Source organism: Typopeltis vanoorti, chromosome 2 (assembly GCF_054136105.1).
Source record: "Typopeltis vanoorti isolate ZY-2024b chromosome 2, IOZ_Tvanoo_1.0, whole genome shotgun sequence".
Classification (NCBI taxonomy): domain Eukaryota; kingdom Metazoa; phylum Arthropoda; class Arachnida; order Uropygi; family Thelyphonidae; genus Typopeltis; species Typopeltis vanoorti.
The window spans coordinates 159830275-159851049 of record NC_143550.1 but is presented as its reverse complement, the minus strand read 5'-3'; the positions used below and the strand labels follow the sequence as shown (position 1 = coordinate 159851049).

Sequence of the window (20775 nt, the reverse complement as noted above, 5' to 3'; positions counted from 1 at the left end):
CCACGTCCTTACCCTTACATGTTAGAGTACTCCTTATCATAGCAGCACTACAATATGCAGCCTTTCAACACTAGCAATATATCTAATCTTCGCTCTACTCAACCATCACTCCCAAATCTCTAATCTCATCCACTTCCTGCAGTACAGTACAATCGATATGGTACACAGCCTTATATTTCTGCAAGGTTATAAGTGCAAGGTGTTGCAATATGCAACACCTTGCACTTACTGATATTAAAACTACAACCCCACTCCTTTGTCCAAGTAAAAAGTCTATTCAAATCTTCCTCAAGAGAATTCATGAGTGGGGATCTTAAGTTGTTTGCTGATGATGCAAAGTTGGTAAGATTTATAAGTAGCACTACTGATGTGAATTCTCTTGAGGAAGATTAGAATAGACTTTTTACTTGGACAAAGGAGTGGGGTTGTAGTTTTATTATCAATAAGGTCATGCCACAGGTATACCTTTAAAGATTATTCTTTCTCCTGCTTGCCACATAGCAGAGAAAAAATTCTTGAGTTAACCTTTGCCTGACCAGTCAATCTCTTCTCATAGTGCACCTTTTCTTTCTTTACCATGCTTAATCACTAGCCTGCACTTGGATCCGATAACCACTTCTGTAGCATTTTCCTTTCCAGCCCAGCTTGCTTGATTTCACTGTTCATCTATTTACTTGCTTAATCCTTGGTATGAAGTTATGCATTGATTTTGTCAGATACTGCCTTGTGAATTTCCATGCATTGTCAATATGTTTTTTGCTCAGCTCATCTACCTAACATATTGATGCTAACTGGCTACAGAGCTTCGTATAATCACATCATCATCAAATTCCTGACATGTACCCTCAAGGGGTGTACAGGATATGATAGTACTACATGAAAAATTTACATCATTACTAACTTCCTATCAACAATTTTCCTCCAAATCAGTCTGTTACTTGTCAAGACTCCAACATTATCAGATCTTATATTTCGATTGTCTAAGGCACTTTGTACCGTATCAATTCACCAATATCTTGGTGTTCCTCTGGTTCGTTTTCCTGCCAAACTGGCAGAGAACACTTGCTTTGCTAATCTTTCTTCGTCCATTCTGTTTACGTGACCATACCACCTTAGATTAGCTCTGCTAACGCATTCCTGGATGCTGACAATGTCTAGTTCTTTCCTAATATCCACATTTTTTAATATAATATTACCTTTGATGCCATCTGTTCATGCCTATAATCTTTCTCGGGACTCTCATATCTGCGGTCTATAGTCTTTGGTCAAGTGTTTTACTTCTGACCCAGCTCTCGGGTCAATAAGTTAAAATTTGTTTGAACACTGTCTTGTATACAGCTAATTTCTCTCTTATTCCATATGAATATATTCAATTAACTTCCTACCATACTAGCTTTCTTGATTATGTTGTCTATTTCCATATTCAATTTACCATCTTCACAAAAAATCGTGCCTAAGTAGCTGAAATGTTTTACTTGTTCCACAGGTTCTCCGTTCACAACACAGTTGACATTTTCACTGATTCTACCTATTTTCATTGTCTTTGTCTTTTTATTGCTGACCTTCATACCATATCTATTACAACAGTTATTCAATTTAGTCAGGGAATCTTGCAAACTTGTAGTGGATTTATTTAGAAGTATAACATCGTCCGCGTAAAGCAAAGAGCATAAATTAACATCTCCAATTTTGATATCAGGTTTAATACCATTTTCTTTCATAACATGATCCATATAGATAATGAATAACAGAGTGTCTCACACCAGATTTAACATTAAACCATCTTCCTGTACTTCCTTCAATTCTAACTACTGACTTGCAACTCAAATAAAGACTAAGTATTGCTTGATATAATCCCCTATTGACTCCATATAACTGTAACGTATTGAATAGCTTCTCTCTTGGCACCTTGTTATATGCCTTTTCCAAATCGACAAAACTTAAATATAGATCTTTGTTATATTATCATGCTTTCTCAACTATTTGTCGTAAAGTGAAGATCTGATCCTGACATCCTCTATTTGGCCTGAATCCAACTTGTTCTTCACCAAGCTTTTCTTCCACAATTCTTCTCAACCGTTTCTCAAGTATACTAGCATAAATCTTGCCAGGAATATATTCTCACATTCAGTTTTAATTCCCTTTTTATATATGGGTACTATGAGAGCTCTACTCCAATCATTGGGAATTCATCCCTCTGTTCACGCCTTCTGAACTGTGCAGTGCAGCCACTGTAAGACCTTTACACCACCGTACTTCAGCATTTCTGATCGAATATCATCTACTCTTGCTGCCTTTCCATATTTCAAGTCTTTAGTGGCTTTTTCTACTTCAAATATGGATATGTATTCCTGACTGTATGCCTGTTGAGTGTTTTTTATCACTTTGCTATCACTGCTTGTTTCATTTAGCAATTTTTCGAAGTAATTACTCCATATTTCAAGGATATCTTTTTCTCCTGTTTTCACATCACCTTTATCATCTCTGACTCCTTTTACAGCACTCTTTCCTCCAGTTCTAAGCTTCTTCAACAACTTCCAGAATATGTTACCGCCTTGATATTTATTTTCTATGTTCTTGCCAAAGTCTTCCCATGACTTTTGTTTAGCTAGTTTTACCCAGTATTCAGTTTCCTTAAATTCCTTACATGCAGGTGTAGCGTGGAATGAGGAGTTAGCTGGAAAAGATATCAATGCAGCTGGGGGATTTTCAAAAAATGTTTAATAGATGCAATGTCTAAATGTATTCCAATGGTGAGAAGGTTAAATAAGGTGGGTGTGAGATGGATGAATAAAGAGATTAAGCATGTGATACCGAGAAAAAGGGCATTGTGGAGGCAGCGTAAGAGAAGTGGAAATAACCAATTCCATGAGGTCTACAAAGACCAAGGAAGGAAGGTGACTTGGTTGGTGTGGGTAGCTAAAGAGAGGTATGAACAGCAGTTGGCTAATGATGCCAAAAAGAATCCTGAGGAATTCTTTCGATATGTAGCCAGCAAAAGAAAGAATAATTATGGAAGGATGACATTGATTGGAGAAAATGGTATAAAGACAGCTGATGCAGAATGTGTGGTAGAGATACTTAATGTACAGTTCATAAAGATCTTTCAATCTTGTGAATGTGACTTCATGGAGGGATTGAGAGCAGTTGATGATGGAGAGGAGAGATTGACTGTAGGTGAGCAAGAGGTGTATGGGGAGTTGAGTAAACTAGATGTTAATAAGGCTGTGGGACTTGATAATATATCACCACATATTCTGAAAGAATGTTCCAGGGAGTTGACACCTGCCTTGACATATTTTTTTAATATGAGTCTTGCACTCGGTCAAGTTCCTAAGGAGGGCAAGATTGTGCCACTTGATAAAGGAGGTGATCGAACTCAAGCATCAAACTATAGGCCTATCTGTGTGTCAGGTGTTGTGGTTAAGTTGTTAGAGAAGCTTGTGAGAACTTGGATCCAGAATTGGTTAGATAACAATGGTATTATCTTTGATGGACAGCATGGATTTGCTAAAGGGAGGTCATGTTTTATAAATCTACTTACTTATTACAATAAAGTGACTGCTTCCTTGTACAGAGGAAAAGGATACACAGTAATATACTTGGATTTCTCAAAGGCTTTTGATAGAGTACCTCATGATAGGTTGACAGTCAAACTATAGCAGATGCGGTTGGATATTAGATTGGTGCATTGGATTGGAGACTGGCTATCTGATAGGTATCGACAAGTTGTGTATGGTGGACAGGAGGAAGAGGGCAGATATGATAGAGACCTGAAAGTTGGTAAGAGGTTGTTATAGGATCAATGCTGGAGAAGTTTTACAGAGAATAGTGAGAGATCAGGGGAGAACCAGAGGTCATACCTGGAAACTGTATAAAGAGAGTGAGAGGCAGGTTTTTTCATGCAGAGTTGTGAATGCCTTGCCTTCGAATGTGATGTCTGCAAAGAGTTTGAATGTGTTTAAAACACGGTATGATGAGCTGTGTGTGTGTGATGAAAGGACCTCCCAGATGAGTCTTTGACTCCATGAGGTCTTGGGGTGGTAATAATAATAATAACAATTTGTCTCTGTATTCTCTAAGAGCACAAGCTGACTTATTTACCAGGAACTTTTGATATGCGTTCTTCTTTAACTTCCTGTGTCCACCATGGAGTTGTGATTTTTCTGTCTTTGCAGACAGCCTCACCGCATGCCTCACTACCTGAAACAATTAGGGTTTTCTTCAAGGCTTGCCACTGAATCTCCATGGTTTGGTTCCTGTTCTCAAACTCTTTCATTTTTTTTTCAATAATCTTTGTGTATTTTAGTCTACAGTTCACATCTGAGAGCTGTTCAACTTTTATTCGCTTTAAAACTTTCTTATATGTTATTCTTTTCAATATGAAATTCAATTTTATCCTGCTCAAGACTAAATAGTGACCACTTCCAATTTCAAATCCTCTGTACACTCTGGTGTTCTGCACCAGGGAGAAAACATCACTATCAACAATAACATAGTCAATGAGACTTTTCTTATTCCTTGCCTCTTCTCTCCATGTGAATTTGTGCACATTTTTATGTTGAAACATGGTGTTAGTAATAATCAGTCCATATCCTGAGCAGAAATCCAACAGATATTTGCCATTATTATTAGCTTTGCTCTTTTCTCCAAATTTTCCCAAAATATTTTTGTATCTCTGACAATCATTTCGTACTCTGGTATTTAGATCCCCAACAAGGACCAACTTTTCCTTTTTCATTGTGTCAGTTGCTTTTTTCTAAAGCATCAAAAAAATTCCTCCACTTCTACTTTAGTAGAACCTTCTGTGGGAGCATAGGCACAAATAAGTCTCATTGTCCAGTTCCCCATTCTCATATTTGCCCACATTACTCTACTTGAGACTGCCTGTCATTCAAGAAGATTTGCCTTGTATTTTGTGTTGAATACTATGGTTACTCCTTCTTTTCGTTGATTTTCATTGCGTGAATATAACATTTTGTGTTTATTGCTCAGAAAGATCTCGCCAGTTTTTGTCTTTTTTGTTTCAGTCACCCCTACTATGTCGTTCTGGTTCTTATCTAATTCCTCAGCTAGCTCCGTTTCTTTGCCATTCAGGCTTCTTATGTTGATAGTACCGATGTTTAACTCTGGTGATATTGAGTTGGGGTGTGCTTTCAGATTTGTTCCAGTAGCTGACTTTTCGCTGTTCATCCTGGTTCCCTGGCGAAAACAACGGGGGGCTTTGTTTAACCTTGCGACACCCCAGCCAGCATGAAATTTTGTCATGTTGTACCATCATTTTGTATATTGGTTTAAGCCAATAAGAATACAGTTTGGTTGGCTAAATCCCAAATTGCCAGCCCTGCCCATCCTCGTTCATTCAGTATCCATTTAAAATATGGCTTAATCCATAATATCCTCCATTTTAATATCTTACCCTAAATTGAAGGTTGTTGTCTATATTTTAGTAATCTGTTATGTTCACAAAGTGATGCTTCATAGATGGCATTGCTAGTTGTAAGTCAAAATACCACTACCACCTATCTACTAATCTGTACATCTCACTCAAATACATATAAGTTGAAGACCTACTGTGTTGACTTCACAAACTTGTAATCGTAGTTTGCTTGCAATCTTAGAAATGAAAAATCATAATACCATTAAATGGCATGATCTGTCAAGAGATCATCTTAAAATGAACAAGATAATAGAAAATGATTATATGTACTCTTCTGAGATTGTCTCTGAAAAAATGATATCAGTAATTACTTCCTAACCACCACTCATAAATAACCACTTATGAATATATTGAGAATTTTTCTTTTAGAAATTTTTTTAAAAAATCCATTTCAGTAGAATCTTAAAATTTTGTTTTAATTTTTACTTTTTTTTTTCTTCCCAGCAAATCCACTTCAGTACCTGTATGTGGTTTTAAAATTTGTAGGTCTCTTCAGTGTTGTTACTGTTTTATATATGTCAGAAGTAAGTTTTTTTTTATCATCAAATAAATTAAAAATTTTATTCAAATTATACTTATCTGATTACATATATTAATTTTGAAAAACAGGGATGTTAATTGTATTTCTTTCTATAATAAACCCAGTGCATTGCTGTCGTAGAGCTGGAGAGGAGAGAAGGTACATGTGTGCCTATATGTGTGTGTGAGAGAGAAATATTCAGAAACTGACTGGCTCAATGTCAGTCAGTTTTTTGATATTTAAATACAAAAATGTTCTGTACTCTCAGATAAGGTGATTGGCATCAGCAAGAATGTGAGACATTGAGATAGGCACTGACAGTGCTTTTTTTCCTGGAAAAAAAGGTGCCGGTACTTTTAACATATCCTCCGATATACCCTCTTCATCTCTAGATCGCTTCTTGCTTTTGGTATCAACTGCAGAATGATGACCTTGGAGCAGTCATGAGTCCACATATTTGCTAGGGTTGCACTGAGTGAGAGGAGGTCCTACTATCCTGATGAACATCAGTGCTGAAGTTGTCCATACAAGCAGAGATGACCTAGATGAAGTTTTTGTAAGATTCATATGAGAGAACCCCCTTTCACATTCACTGGAAGATATTGCAATTGTGTCCAAAGTGTGTTTTAGAGGAAGTAGTATGTCCAGGACTTTATTTTCTTGAAGATATTCATGGAAACTACGAACTGCTTCGCTTTCATTTAAGCAAAATTTGCATGCTAACTTTTTAATTTCAATTTCACCAAATGTCAGATGCTTCGCAGGATTTTCTGGCCAATACTTGGAATCTAAAATCTTAGCAAATTCAAGCAAATCGGCATCATCATCTCCTTCAAGCAGATGCTTTCCAACAGCTTCTTTCAGACTTTTATAGAAAGCAGATGAACTTATTGCAGGACTGTGTCTTTCATTTTTGTGGAGCTCAATCCCTTTGAACTTCATGTTCTTCTGACTTGGAAGAGAAATACTGTAGTATGGACCAGGATTTTTAATTCTTTATCTTCCTGTGTGCTTTGTACAAGTCAATAAATTGGAAGCAATCGGAAGTGAACACAACTTCCTGTTTCTGGTTGCATACCAACCTATGAAACAGGAAAGCAGGGTACCAACTTATGAGTAATCAAAACTGAAAATTCATTTCATGAACATAGTACCATCTTCCGGAATATTTATAATACATTTTGCTCTCAGTAAATTGCAAATTTTTAAAAACTTAAGAAAAAAGGTGCGGTACTGCTTACCATTGCGTACTGCCAGAAAAAAAAAAAAAAAAAAAAAACATTGAGCACTGAGATGTGGATGATTGATTCTCTTCTGTCAAGACAGGTTGAATACTTTGAGTCTATCTTCTCCACTCTTCTCTTAATAAATTCTTTCTTGAGATTTCTTGAAACTAAGCAAAATTAATATATTGTGGGAACATTAGTTGAATAAATTTATCTGAATAAGAGAAATCAATGAAAACACGAAACTAGCTGTATACAATATAGCGTACATACTAATTTTAAAATGAGAGAAAAATTAAGGAAGCAAATAAACCATCAATGGCTGAAGTATATTAAAATTAGAATATTAGACAGGAATGTGACATTAACATTTGAAAATGTGAGTAGAGCCAATCTTAGCCACTGTGGTCATTTAATTAAAAATATCGGGATACAAGAAAGGTTATCAAAAACAAATATTTGATACCTGGATTGCGGAAAACAAAAAAGATCCATGGAAGATCTAGATAGACTAATACAGTAAGAAGTGCCTTGGAATACTAGGCTATAAGATCTGAATATATTGCAGTCCTGATAGATAAGAAAAATTTTGAGGAAAATTAAGATAGGAAGTTAATGATAGTGCAGATTTAATCATATATTACTATCATAATATCCTCTACTCTCCTTGAGCTTACACATCAACAATTGGCATTTTTGTTTCTTCCTTCCTAATGTTTTTCATCTTAATGGACTGTTGATATTTCCCAATTTCAACAGTCCATTAAGGCAGCAATTTTCAACCAGTGTGCTGGGAGAGGTCTTCAGGTTTGCCGCGAGATTTATGAAAACAAATTAATTGAGAGAAATAATGTCATAATTTGCGCATTTATTTATTAGTGTCTGTTCTTCTATCTTCTTTTGTGTGTAAATCAATCAAAATTATGCCTATTTTTTGCCAGATCATCAAAAAAATAAAAGAACATATTTTTAGTGTGCCGCAGAATTTTAATAATTAGTCTAGGTGCATGTGCCGTGTTATGAAAAAGGTTGAAAATCACTGCATTAGGGCATTGTATTTCAATCCCCTCCCCATTGCCTGTCTTTCACTGTTACATTCTGACATGAGAAAGGATGTTATTGCACAATCTCCTTTTGAGTATTATTGAGCCTGTGAACTAATGGGAGTAAAAACCCAAGACCTATAGTAGATGCTACTCTTCTCCCTCATTCCTAGTCATACCACATCGCATATAAAAAGACTCATTTTAAAACTTCTATTGAGAATTTGACATTAAATAATAGATATTTTGGTTAGCTTTGATGTCACTTCACTGTTCGTTCACTGATATTAACTTAAATGACACCTATCACTTATAAAGTTTTTCCTCCTGATATTGCAGATCTTTTCCTTTGCCATTCATTCCAGATCTTTCCCTTGGAAGCACAAAATTTATATGGTTTTCCCTTCTCACTTCCCTTGCCAATTTTTTTATGGAATATTTTGAAAAACAAGCTCTTGACTCGATCCCTCTCAAACTAGTTAAGATATGTGGATGATGTGTTCTCCATTTTGCCTCATGGCCCAGACACATTAGACTCTTACTTCTCCTTCCTCAATATCTCTTAGTTCCTGGAGTATGTAGAGTTCCTGTTCAGGCAAGTTGTCTACTGTGAACAAACAGAAAGATCAGCCAACATTTGCATGGAAGAACATAAAAAATACATCTGCAGTCATGACTATGGGTGAAAAAACCCCTGCCTTACAGATAATGCTTTGGATACCATTCATAGAATCAGTTGGAAAAAGACCACCATGCTTCATCACAGTAAATTTGAAGAGAGACTGTTTTTAGAATTTGTAGCTGCTCTCAGAAATTAGCCCAATTTGAATAAATATGGTTGCATTAAATTTCCCAAAATATGGGAAACATTAATATTTTGAGATCCCAGTTTACATTCTAGGTCACCAACCGGTTCCCACAGTAAAATCTGATATCACCAAATCAAGAATTCTGTTTCCTTCTTGCACCACTGGTATCTAGATGGTAATAAAGGGATGTTTACAAGGACAATCCTTCCATTACCAGAAGGATTATCCTGGTAAACATCTGACATACCAAATCTTATATCCTGAGTAGATAAAGTATACAGTTTGAGAGCAAGTTCTGTATTATTAAATTGAACTGATTCTTGTATTCATATCAATAACTCTAATATCCAAGATATATATTTTATCATAGGTATTTTTTGAGAAAATTTTTGTAACACGTCCATGGAAAGCCCTTTTTGTTACAACAGATGATTCTATTAAAGAATGGTGGTTTAGGTGGAAAATTGATCGTTATGTAAGTAAAGAAAAATTTTTATTTCATATTGACTTGTTTGTTATAGTGTATCAAATACAAATTTATATTTATAATGTAAATTTTCAGTTTTTCATTACTGGAATTCTGGGAATGTAACTATTATACAACTGCACTTAATTTTTTTTTATTTTATTTCAGCAAAGAATTTCAAGAATGTTTCTAATAATTTTTCTACTAACAGATTCTATTATATACATATATGATTTACACTACTCATCATCATCATCAAATTCCTGATATGTACCCTCAGTGAGGTGTACAGGATATGATAGTGCTACATGAAAAATCTACATCATTACTAACTTCCTATCTACAATTTTCCTCCAAATCAGTCTGTTAAGTGTCAAGACTCCAATATTATCAGGTCTTATATTTCTGTCTTCTAAGGCACTTTTTACTGTATCAATCCACCTATATCTTGGTATTCCTCTGGGTCTTTTTCCTGTCAACCTCGCAAAGAACACTTGTTTTGCTAATCTTTCCTCTCCCATTCTATTTAAGTGACCATACCACCTGAGATTAGCTCTGCTAATGCATTCCTGGATGCTGAACAATATCAAGTTCTTTCCTAATATCCTCGTTTTTAATATGATATTGTCATTGATGCCATCTGTTCATGCCCCTAATCTTTCTCAGGACTAACATATCTGCAGTCTCTAGTCTTTGGTCAAGTGTTTTACTTATAACCCACTCTCAGATCCATAAGTTAAAATTGCTTTAAACACTGTCCTGTATACAGCTAATTTAGTTAATTTCTCTCTTATTCCATATACAGGGTGTTCGGGATAAATTTGACATATTTATAATTAATTATATTTTTCCGTAAGTTACATGTATTAACACACACTTCTCTTCATTTAAAAGTTTGGACCCTTCTTCATTCATATACAAGATGTCAGAAAGGATGGATAGCTGGAACCCACCTGAATCATGGAAGAGAATAACTTGTATCATGATGATTCGTGCCCACCATCAAAATAAGGATATTACGACTGCTGCCCAATGCTCCCTGAATACAGTAAAAACAATCAGGCATGAACTAGAGACTTGCAATGGTGACTACGAGGATGTAGCAAGAAGAAAGATCCCTAGCAGACGATCTGATTGCGTTCGTACAGCAGAATTCCTCGCAAATCTGCAGGAACAGGTGTTGAAGAACCCTGGCATTGGAATTCGGGCTTTGTTCGTGGAGTTGCTAACTGTAGTCAAGCCCTGGATAACAAGGGTAGCCAATGGTAGGCCGTATGTATGGCAGCAGGATTCGGCCCCTTGCCACACCTCTGGGAAAAGTCAAAAATGGTTGTCTGAAAATTTCTACGACTTCACCAGTCCAAATGTTTGGCCTCCAAACTCCCCAGACCTTAACCCCATGGATTATTTTGTATGGGGCACAGTTGAAAAAGACACCAATCGCACTTCCAGTAATACAAAAGCCCAGTTAATGGATAAAATTAAAACAGTTTTTGCGGCCCTTCCCAGGGAGACTGTAGCATCAGCTTGTTCGAGGTTCCGAAGCAGAATTGAAGCTGTGATCGATGCTAATGGTGGTTATTTTGAGTAAATCTTGTTGATAGTATTGTAATTAACTGCCTGTAATGTTTTTTTGTCAATTCATTAAATTTAATAGATACAAAGAAGATTTTCTTTTTCCTTACGAAACTGTCAAATTTATCCCGAACACCCTGTACATTGATTCATTTGACTTCCTACCATACCAGCTTTGTTGATTCTGTTGTCTATTTCCATATTTAACTTACCATCTTCACTAAAAATTGCGCCTAAGCAGATGAAATATTTTACTCCATTTACAATGCAGTTGATATTTTAAATATTTCTGCTTATTTTCATTCTCTTTGTCTTTTTAATGCTGACCTTCATACCATATCTAACTTTGGGAAATTCTAAGTGACTGCTTTCTTGAACTTCCTGAGACAGCTGACCATCATGCAGTGTTAGTATTGCAACCTGCTGTTTCCTCCTGAGTCTCCCCATTTCCCTGTCCAATTACAACAGTTATTCAATTTAGTCAGGAAATCTTGCAGACTTGTAGCGGATTTATTTAGAAGTATAACAATCATCTGCATAAAGCAAAGAGCTGAGATTAACACTGCAATTTGGATATCTAGTTTAATACCACTTTCCTTCATAATGTGATCCATATAGATAATGAATAAGAGATGGGATAATGTACATCCTTGTCTGACACCAGATTCAACATTAAACCATCTTCCTGTACTTCCTTCAATTCTAACTGCTGACTTACAACTCAAATAGAGACAAAGTATTGCTTGATATAATGACCCATTAACACCATATAACTGTAGCATTTTGAATAGCTTCAATAGAACCTATTCAAAACTTTGAATAGAAGATGGTAAGTTAAATATGGAAATAGACAACAGAATCACAAAGCTGTTATGGTAGGAAGTCAACTGAATCAATTTATATGGAATAAGAGAGAAAATAACCGAAATTAAATTAGCTGTATACAAGGCAGTGTTTAAACCAATTTTAACTTATAGATCTGAGAGCTGGGTTATAAGTAAAACACTTCACTAAAGGCTAGAGACTGCAGATATGAGAGTCCTGAGAAACATTAGAGGCATGAACAGATAGCATCAATGGCAATATCATATTAAAAACGAGGATATTAGGAAAGAACTTGATATTGTCAGCATCCAGGAATGCATTAGCAGAGCTAATATCAGGTGGTATGGTCACTTAAGCAGAATGGGAGATGAAAGATTAGCAAAACAAGTGCTTCTGCCAGGTTGGCAGGAAAAAGACCAAGATATACGTGGATTCATACAGTAAAAAGTGCATTAGAAGACAGAAATATAAGACCTGATAATATTAGAGTCTTGACATTTAACAGATCTACAAAACTTAAATACAGATCTTTGTTATATTCCCATGCTTTCTCGACTATTTGTCGTAAAGTGAAGATCTGATCCTGACAGCCTGTATTTGGCCTGAATCCAGCTTGTTCTTCACCAAGCTTTTTTTCTACAATTTTTCTCAACCGTTTCTCAAGTATACTTGCATAGATCTTACCAGGAACACTCAGTAGGAAAATACCTCTGTAATTCTCACATTCAGTTTTATTTCCCTTTTTATATATGGGTACTATGAGAGCCCTACTTCAATCATCGGGAATTTGTCCCTCCGTCCAGGCCTTCTGAACTTTGTTGTGCAGCCACTGTATGACTTTTATACCTCCATACTTGAGCGTTTTTGATTGAATCCACATTTCAGGCTTTTGATGGCTTTTTCTTCAAGTATGGATATGTATTCCTGACTGCATGTCTGGTCATTGTTTTTTACCACTGTGCTGTCATCACTGCTTGTTTCACTTAGCAGTTTTTTAAAGTAATTACTCCATACTTCAGGTATATCTTTTTCTCCTGTTTTCATGTCGCCTTTATCATCTCTAATTCCTTTTACAGTACTTTTTCCTCTATTTCTGTGCCTCTTCAACAACCTCCAGAATATCTTACCACCTTCTTGATATTTATTTTCTATGTTCTTACCGAAGTCCTCCCATGACTGTTGTTTAGCCAGTTTTACAATTTGCACCAGTGAAAAAATATCACTATCAACAATAACATAGTCAGTGAGACTTTTCTTATTCCTTGCCTCTTCTCTCCATGTGAATTTGTGCACTTTTTTATGTTGGAACATTGTGTTAGTAATAACCAGTCCATGTCCTGAGCAGAAATCCAACAGGTATTTGCCATTATTATTAGCTTTGCTCTTTTCTCCAAATTTTCCCAAAATATTTTTGTATGACTGACAATGATTTCCTGCTCTGCTATTTAGATCCCCAACATGGACCACCTTTTCCTTTTTCATTGTGTCAGTTGCTTTTTCTAAAGCCTCAATAAATTCCTCCAATTCTACCTTAGTAGAACCCTCTGTGGGACCATAGGCACAAATAAGTCTCATTGTCCAGTTTTCCATTCTCATATTTGCCCACATCACTCCACTTAAGACTGCCTGCCATTCAAGAAGATTAGCCCCATATTTAGTATTGAATACTATGGCTACTCCGTTTTTTTTATACACTACTCTCAGGGTGTAATGTTTCATACATTTTTTTTTTATTTACTTACTCAGTGGTTGATAAGAAGTTCTTCCTGTCATGGATTTTAGGCCAAGTGGTCAGTTCCAATTTCATGCCATCACTCTCCTGGTCTTCCAATTCTTCTTTTTCTATTTATTTTATATCCGTATAGTATTTTTGGCAATCTGCTATTGTCCATTCAATTTAGATGTTCTAATTGTTCATAAGAAGCTTAATAGCTATAATTTTAAGATATTCATGATAGAACTACATTTTAAATTAAGATGCAATATAACTCTTGTCTCATCAGTATTTTATTACTGACATGAAGATTAAGGTTGTTTGATAATTTGCATCACTAGTTAAATGCAGTCACATAAATTTAAAACAACATAGCATAAAAATAGGTTTTGAGTTGAATCCTAGACTATCTAGACATAAACAAGCATCTGAAGCATATGTTTTATTTTGAAATACCTGATTGAGTATGATTGAGCATTGATACTCCTTGCATCTCTCCCTCTCTCATAGTCTGTAGGATTACAGTGTCCAATTTTGCTTAAAGTCATTACCTGTTTTTTATTGTATTGAGAGAGGATGCAGATCACCTCAGAAGATTTATGGAACCTTCTGTGTAAAATATCTATTACATTTTTGTAATAGATATTGCTGAAATATCTATTACAAATAGATATTTACTGCTGAAATTATGAGATGTTTTGGTAATGTAACAAGACCTGATTGGTCTGGAGTTCTAGATTCCACAAAGTAAAGTTGTTTCCTTATGCATTTCTTCTGACTGTCGTGTTTGTTTCATGTACCCCATTTAATGAGCATTAGTAGATTTTATTATTATTATTACTACAGACGACTCCAAGGAGTCCTTAGACTCATCAAGGGAGACCCTAAACATTATGTCCACACAACTATTCGACATTCTCACAATATCTATCATACCTTGCCTTGAACTCATTCACCGTCATAGCACCCACAGCAGACTCTGGCAGCTTATTCCACACATTTTTCATAAAAAGTAATATTTCTCTAAAAGTAAAGAACCCAGCTCTAATACCCTTACTAACTACACTCTTGCTCAGCTTCCATAGATGTCCCCTAGTCCTCCCACCACCAGTCCTGATCTCAAAAATATTCTCTGAATTAATCCTATAGAAACCCTTCAGCAATTTGAATGTCTCAATCATATCTCCTCTTTTCTCCCTATCGACCAATCTCTGCAACCCACAAATCTTCAACCTATTCTCATAAGGTTCATTCCATAGACCTGCTATCATCTTGGTCACTCGCCTCTAGATCCTCTCAACCTCTTCCCCATCAAGAAGATGGGGAAGAGGTTGAGAGGATCTAGAGGTGACCAAATCTGGGCACAGTAGTCGAGATGAGGTCTTATCAAGGCTCATTACAGAGGAACAATAACTTGCTTATCTCTGCTCGTCAAAGTATTCTTCAGCAACCAAGTGATTTGATGAGCTGATTATGAGTAGATGTGGTTGTGTCAATAGACATAAATGCTGCTGCTGTGATGTGTGGTTTATATATGGAAGCACTTCTATCGTCGACATTCTTTTGCCAGTATTAAGCAGTGCAAGCAATAAAAAAAAGTTCAAATAAGTGTTGGTCATACTCCATTAAACATTTGTGGCTATATTATTGTTCTTCCTTTTCAGTAATAGGCCTAGTGGCCTCATCATCAAGGTTATTTTCTTGATCATAAATTAGTAAATAATAATATTTGGTTAACCGATCAAGTGTTGATCAATTTTATTAATTAACTGAACCAACTAGTTTCGCCACACTTATCTGTTGGCATCTTCAGGGTACTTACATATAGGTTTAAACACTCTCATAACTATGCGTAACTGCAAAACTGACAAGAATAAAACTGACTAGAATAATTACAAATAAAATAGTATCGAACGTGAGTGAAACACGTATCGCGTGTACAAGATCAGCTAGCTGTTGCTGAGGAACTTTCTGTAGTTTGTATTAAAGTTCATTTCTTCCGTTTTTAAGGTTCTGATTAGGGTTTTCCATATCTCTGGGAATATTAGGCCTTGATTTCTGTTCAGGTTCACAGTAGAACGGGCGACTGTGGCTGCTTCTTTGAAAATTCTTGAATGGTAATCTTCCTCTAAGTAAAGGGAACAGCTTTTGTCCCACTCGATGACATGGTTAGTTGTGGAGAAATGAGACGATAGGCCAGAAATGTCCTGTCTGTTGTTTTTGACATAGCCAATGTGCTCCTTTTGTCTAATTTCGAGGCTTCTCGAAGTCTGTCCGATGTAATTAGAGCCACATGAGCATGGAATATTATAAACTCCAGGATATTTGTAGAAAGGATGGTTGTCTTTTGGAGATCTTAGTAGTTTACAAATAGATTCTATAGGTTTAAATGCTACTCTTATTTTGTGTTGTTTGAGGAGATTGGCGAGCTTGTTGGAGATCCCACTTACAAACGGAATTGCAATCATTTTTATATATTGAATCTCTTCTTGTTTTCTTTGTGGTAGTTCAGAGAAAAGGATTTTATTGACTAGTCTTCTTGGATAGCCGTTCAAGTACAGATTGGAAAAAATTTTAACTCATCTTGAAGGGTCTTGTTGTCCGTTGTGATGCAAATAGCTCTTTTCTTTAACATGTGTATAATGCTGAGTTTATGTGATATGTGGTGAGAGGAGTTAAAATGTAGGTAGCGACCTGTATTGGTTGGTTTTCTGTACACCGATAGATTTATACTGCCATCAGTTTGTTTTTTGATTAAGATGTCTAAAAACGGAAGTTGTTTTTCTCTTTCAAGTTCCAGAGTGAATTTAATAGAATGATGGAAGGCGTTGATCTTTTTGAGAAAATCATATATGTCATCTTTGTTATTGTTCCATATGATGAAGATATCGTCCACATATCTAAACCAAATTTTAGGTCTAGGAAAAATTTGTGATAAGATTTTGTTTTCTAAGTCTTCCATAAAGAGGTCAGCACATGAAGGTGAGAGTGGGCTTCCCATTGCCAAGCCTGTTAACTGTTGATAGATTTTATTTTTCCAAGAAAAATAATTGGAGTTTAGGCAGTGAGCAAACAATGCGGTTATATCTTGTGGGAACAAGGTACTTAAGATGTCAATGACCTCTACTACAGGAACGTTTGTAAAGAGAGAGGTGACATCTAAGCTGGCTAGAAGATCATTATCCGATATCTTGATGTTTTTTAGCTTTTCCACGAAATGTCCAGAGTTTTTGATGTAACTCTCTGAGTTGTGGATGTGTTGCTGTAGGAGTTTCGAGAGATGTTTTGACAATAAGTAGGTGGGAGAGTTGATTGTATCAACGATTGGGCGTAAAGGAATACCTTTATTCCTTCTTCCTTGAGGTTGATGTCTCTGTATCTCTCTGGAGAGACTTCCTTCACTCATTCTTTCTGTATGTTGTCTCCATCTCACTCTTTAAAGATCGATGTAGTCTAAAACAGATATCACCTCAAGTGCCTTTAAGATATCACTATTTCTTTTGAAGTTTAGTCTATTATATCCAGCTGTTTTGCGCATAAATCTCATTTCAGAGCTTATCAGTCTTTTTCTGTCTGCTTGAGTTATGGATTCTTATTCTTGTTTTCTTGCTTATTAAATTTGGATTGAATATCTGATTGACAAATTTTGTTATTCCTATATAATCGGTTATTTTATGTTGCATGTCTTTCTCTCTTTCATAAGATAAGTGGTAGCATAGATATTTGAATGTATTAACCTGTTGTATAATATTATTGATGCAAATTTTGCTTCTAATTGGGTCTTGGCCTTTAAATGCCATGACTTTGGTTTTAGAAGTGGAGATTTCTATCGTTTTTTTTTGCTATTTCATTTAATGAAAAGGCTTCTCTATGTAGTGAATCTTCATTAACTTCAATTAGAACCTGATTGTCAATGAAGAAAATTGTATCGATGTTGGTGTAATCATTTATGTGAATGCCAAAACTGGTTGTTTCTCTCTGCTCGCTTATAATATTATTAATATAGATATTAAAAAGGAATGGTGATAGACTACAGCCTAGTCAGACACCTGCATTTATGCTCTGCGATTCAGATTTTTGTGTGGCTATCGTTAATGTAATTTGGTTATTGTTATATTGAAAATTGCTTTAACTGGTTAGGAATATTGTCCATTCCTAACCATTTGAGGGTGAAAAAGGCATCAGTGCAGGATCTGCTTTTACAGAAACCATTTTGTTTCTCTACAAAAATATTTTTGGATTTAATATGAACATCTTTGTGTTTGACCATTGCATTCATTATTCTTAGATTATTGTAGATAGAGAAATTGATTAATCTTTGGCTGTCTCTATTTTTTTACTAATTCTCCAAAAGTTCCAACATGATTTTGGATTTTCATATTGCCTACGTGAGCATTTAAATCACTCAGCAATAATAACATGTCATTTTTGTTTATTTTCTCTGTTACATTTTGGAGTTGGTTATAGAATTCGAAACTTTCTTCTTTTCCCCCCTCCTCTGCAGCGTATAATCTGAGAACTGTGAGATATCCTCTATTAATTATTAAAAACAACACGTAAGTCCACAGTAATAACTTTAATTAATAAATAAGGTAGATATTTCGTACTAAAACTAATAGTACATCTTCAGTGTTACAAACAGATAGGAATGGAATACAAGTAACGAACATTTGGTGGATCACCTATTCAAATACATTGTTGTCACAAGCTAGGAAATGAAAGAAATTAATAAATAATTAATATTTAAGATAATTAGTTTTTTAATGATTACATAAAATAAATGTTTCCCAGATCTTTGAGAGAGAGAGGCAATCATTTCGATTAAATTCTGTCGGTGTAAAAAAGCTTCACAACTTTCTTTAAAGAGGCGTTCATATTTGAACCTGCATCTGTGAAGGAGAATAGCTTTATCCCACTGAATATTATGGGTAGTGGTAATACTGTGTTGTGCTAGACCAGACTTCTGAGGTTTGTTGTAATCAATATAATATTGATGTTCTTTAATTCTTTTTTCCACAGAATGGCCACTTTGTCCAAAATAAGAAACATTGCATTCACAAGGAATTTTTTGTAAACGCCAGCCAAAGACAGAGTTGACAGTTTATCTTTTGTAGAAGGCAATAAGGAAGAAATTTTGTTGATAGGAATATAAGTGGGAATCAATTGGTACTTTTTTAAAATTCTACCTATAGGTTCTGAGATTCCTGGAATGTAGGGGATTGGAACTCTGCGAACTGTTGAAGAAACCCTAGGTATTGGAACGTAAGATTCAATTATTTCATTTCATTTCCTAGCTTGGTGGATCGCCTATTAAAATACAACATTGTATTTTAATAGGTGATCCACCGAATGTTCGTTACTTGTATTCTATTCCTATCTTCAGTGTATGAAATATCTACTTTATTTATTAATTAAAGTTATTACTGTGGACTTAAGGGTTATTTTTAATAATTATACTATGCCACAGGTCCCTCTAAAAATATCCTCTATTAAGTTTCAATCTGAGTTGTAATATTCTTTTGTTCCAGTATTTATAGTTATTGATGTTGTCTTTAAGGGATTTGTGAGTCATGATTGATACTCCTGCTCTTGCTCTCTGGTTCCCCTTATACTCCACTATAGATACATAGTTATTGGTATCTTGGGTTCCCTGATTTTTCTTCTTTGTTTCAGTCATTTCTGCAATTTTGATTTTCTTTTGATATTGAATTTCATCTTTTTTTTTTTTTTCATTTTTTGTGAGATAAACTTCTTACATTTGAGGTAACATCCGTGCGGTTAGCCTAGTGGCTTTGCGCTTCGCAACCACATGCCTGGGGAAGGAGTTTCCTAGGTTCGATTCCCGTCAAAGACATGAGGAACTTAAGGATCTTCCTCAGCCATAGCCATGTTAGCTGGTCTTGCGTGTGGACAACAGGGTTTTTTCCACCAGTTTATCTGGTGTTTTTCATCATGCAAGCAGGCAAACCGGTCTGAGGACACATGGATTACAGTCAGGAACACTGACCCAGCCATAGGTCTGATTCGTCAGCCTATGCCGGTTCCGGAGCCCAGATAAAATTTGGGGGGACTAGGTGGTACTGTGAACTCCTGTAATAAGGGGGAACACGGTATCATCACACGAAATTAAAAAAAAATAAAATTTGAGGTAACAAAATGAGTGATAATCTTTTTCCAGTCAGTACCTTTAGCTGGTCTAGGGTCATTTCCATTTTGAGCTGCCCTTGAATTCTTTCTTTGAGACTTGAAAGGAATTAGAATATTTGTGAATTGGTTACTAGCCAAAGCACAAGATGTCACTAGTGATGGGACTGCCACCTTGAGACAACTAGGCTTGCCTTTTTTAGTAGGTAGTGGAAAAATATACATCAGTGGATTGATAATACTTTTATATTTACCATGCCAGACTGAAACCTCTTAGGCTCTTTATTTCAATAGTAAAACATAATATTTTTTTTAAAATCCCATTTGTAGTGTGATAAGCCATGCAAAATTTGTGAAATTCTTTTTCAACTTCCTTGGCATTCTCTTTATTAGATAAAATGGCTTCATGTGTGTCTACACAGTATATGCAGGCTAGAAATATAAAGTTTCTTATGTCTTTCAACTTAGCATACTTTGCATAGACTGGTAAACCTGTTAGCATCCACTTTGAAGAACATAAAAACTACATCTATATTGCAAATCAGTACTAGCAGACCTTATTCTAGATATTCCTTCACACAAGATTAAATGGAAGAAGACAACTCTGCTGCATAGAAGTCACGATAGGTCTAAGAGGCTGTTTTTACAATCAGCATAAGCTCTGAAGCACTCTCTTAACCTCAACAGTTATGGCTGCATTAATTTGCCAAATACATGGGAGACACTAAGACCACTGAATTAACTTCATTGTTTTTTCAACCCTTGTAGGATGTCTTGTTAGGATTGTTTCTACAAAAATCGAATTCGGTGCTGTGCATTTTCCATAGTTGTGATTTGTATTTTGATGATGTTGGTTAGAAAACCAGCAGAATATGAATAAGTTGAATAAATTAATTATTCAAGCTTGACTTATCACACTGCAAATGAGGAACATCAGGTTATCTGAGATCTAACAAGAATGTTGTATGCTTTATCCTAAACCAAATTTCATTATTCTGCATAAAAATTCTGAA

The 20775-nt window shown here is 35.5% G+C and overlaps 1 protein-coding gene across 2 annotated transcripts in view; it reads left to right on the top strand.

Annotated features, from left to right (window-relative positions):
• The window catches only part of LOC150109573 (N-acetylneuraminate (7)9-O-acetyltransferase), a 181487-nt gene that overhangs the window by 124456 nt on the left and 36256 nt on the right, over window positions 1-20775 (top strand). For both annotated transcript variants that reach the window (XM_090409091.1, XM_090409082.1), the window contains 2 exons: window positions 5885-5964; window positions 9409-9513. In XM_090409091.1, coding sequence (XP_090265217.1) covers window positions 5885-5964; window positions 9409-9513 — 185 coding nt within the window. The remainder of the gene's footprint in view (window positions 1-5884; window positions 5965-9408; window positions 9514-20775) is intronic.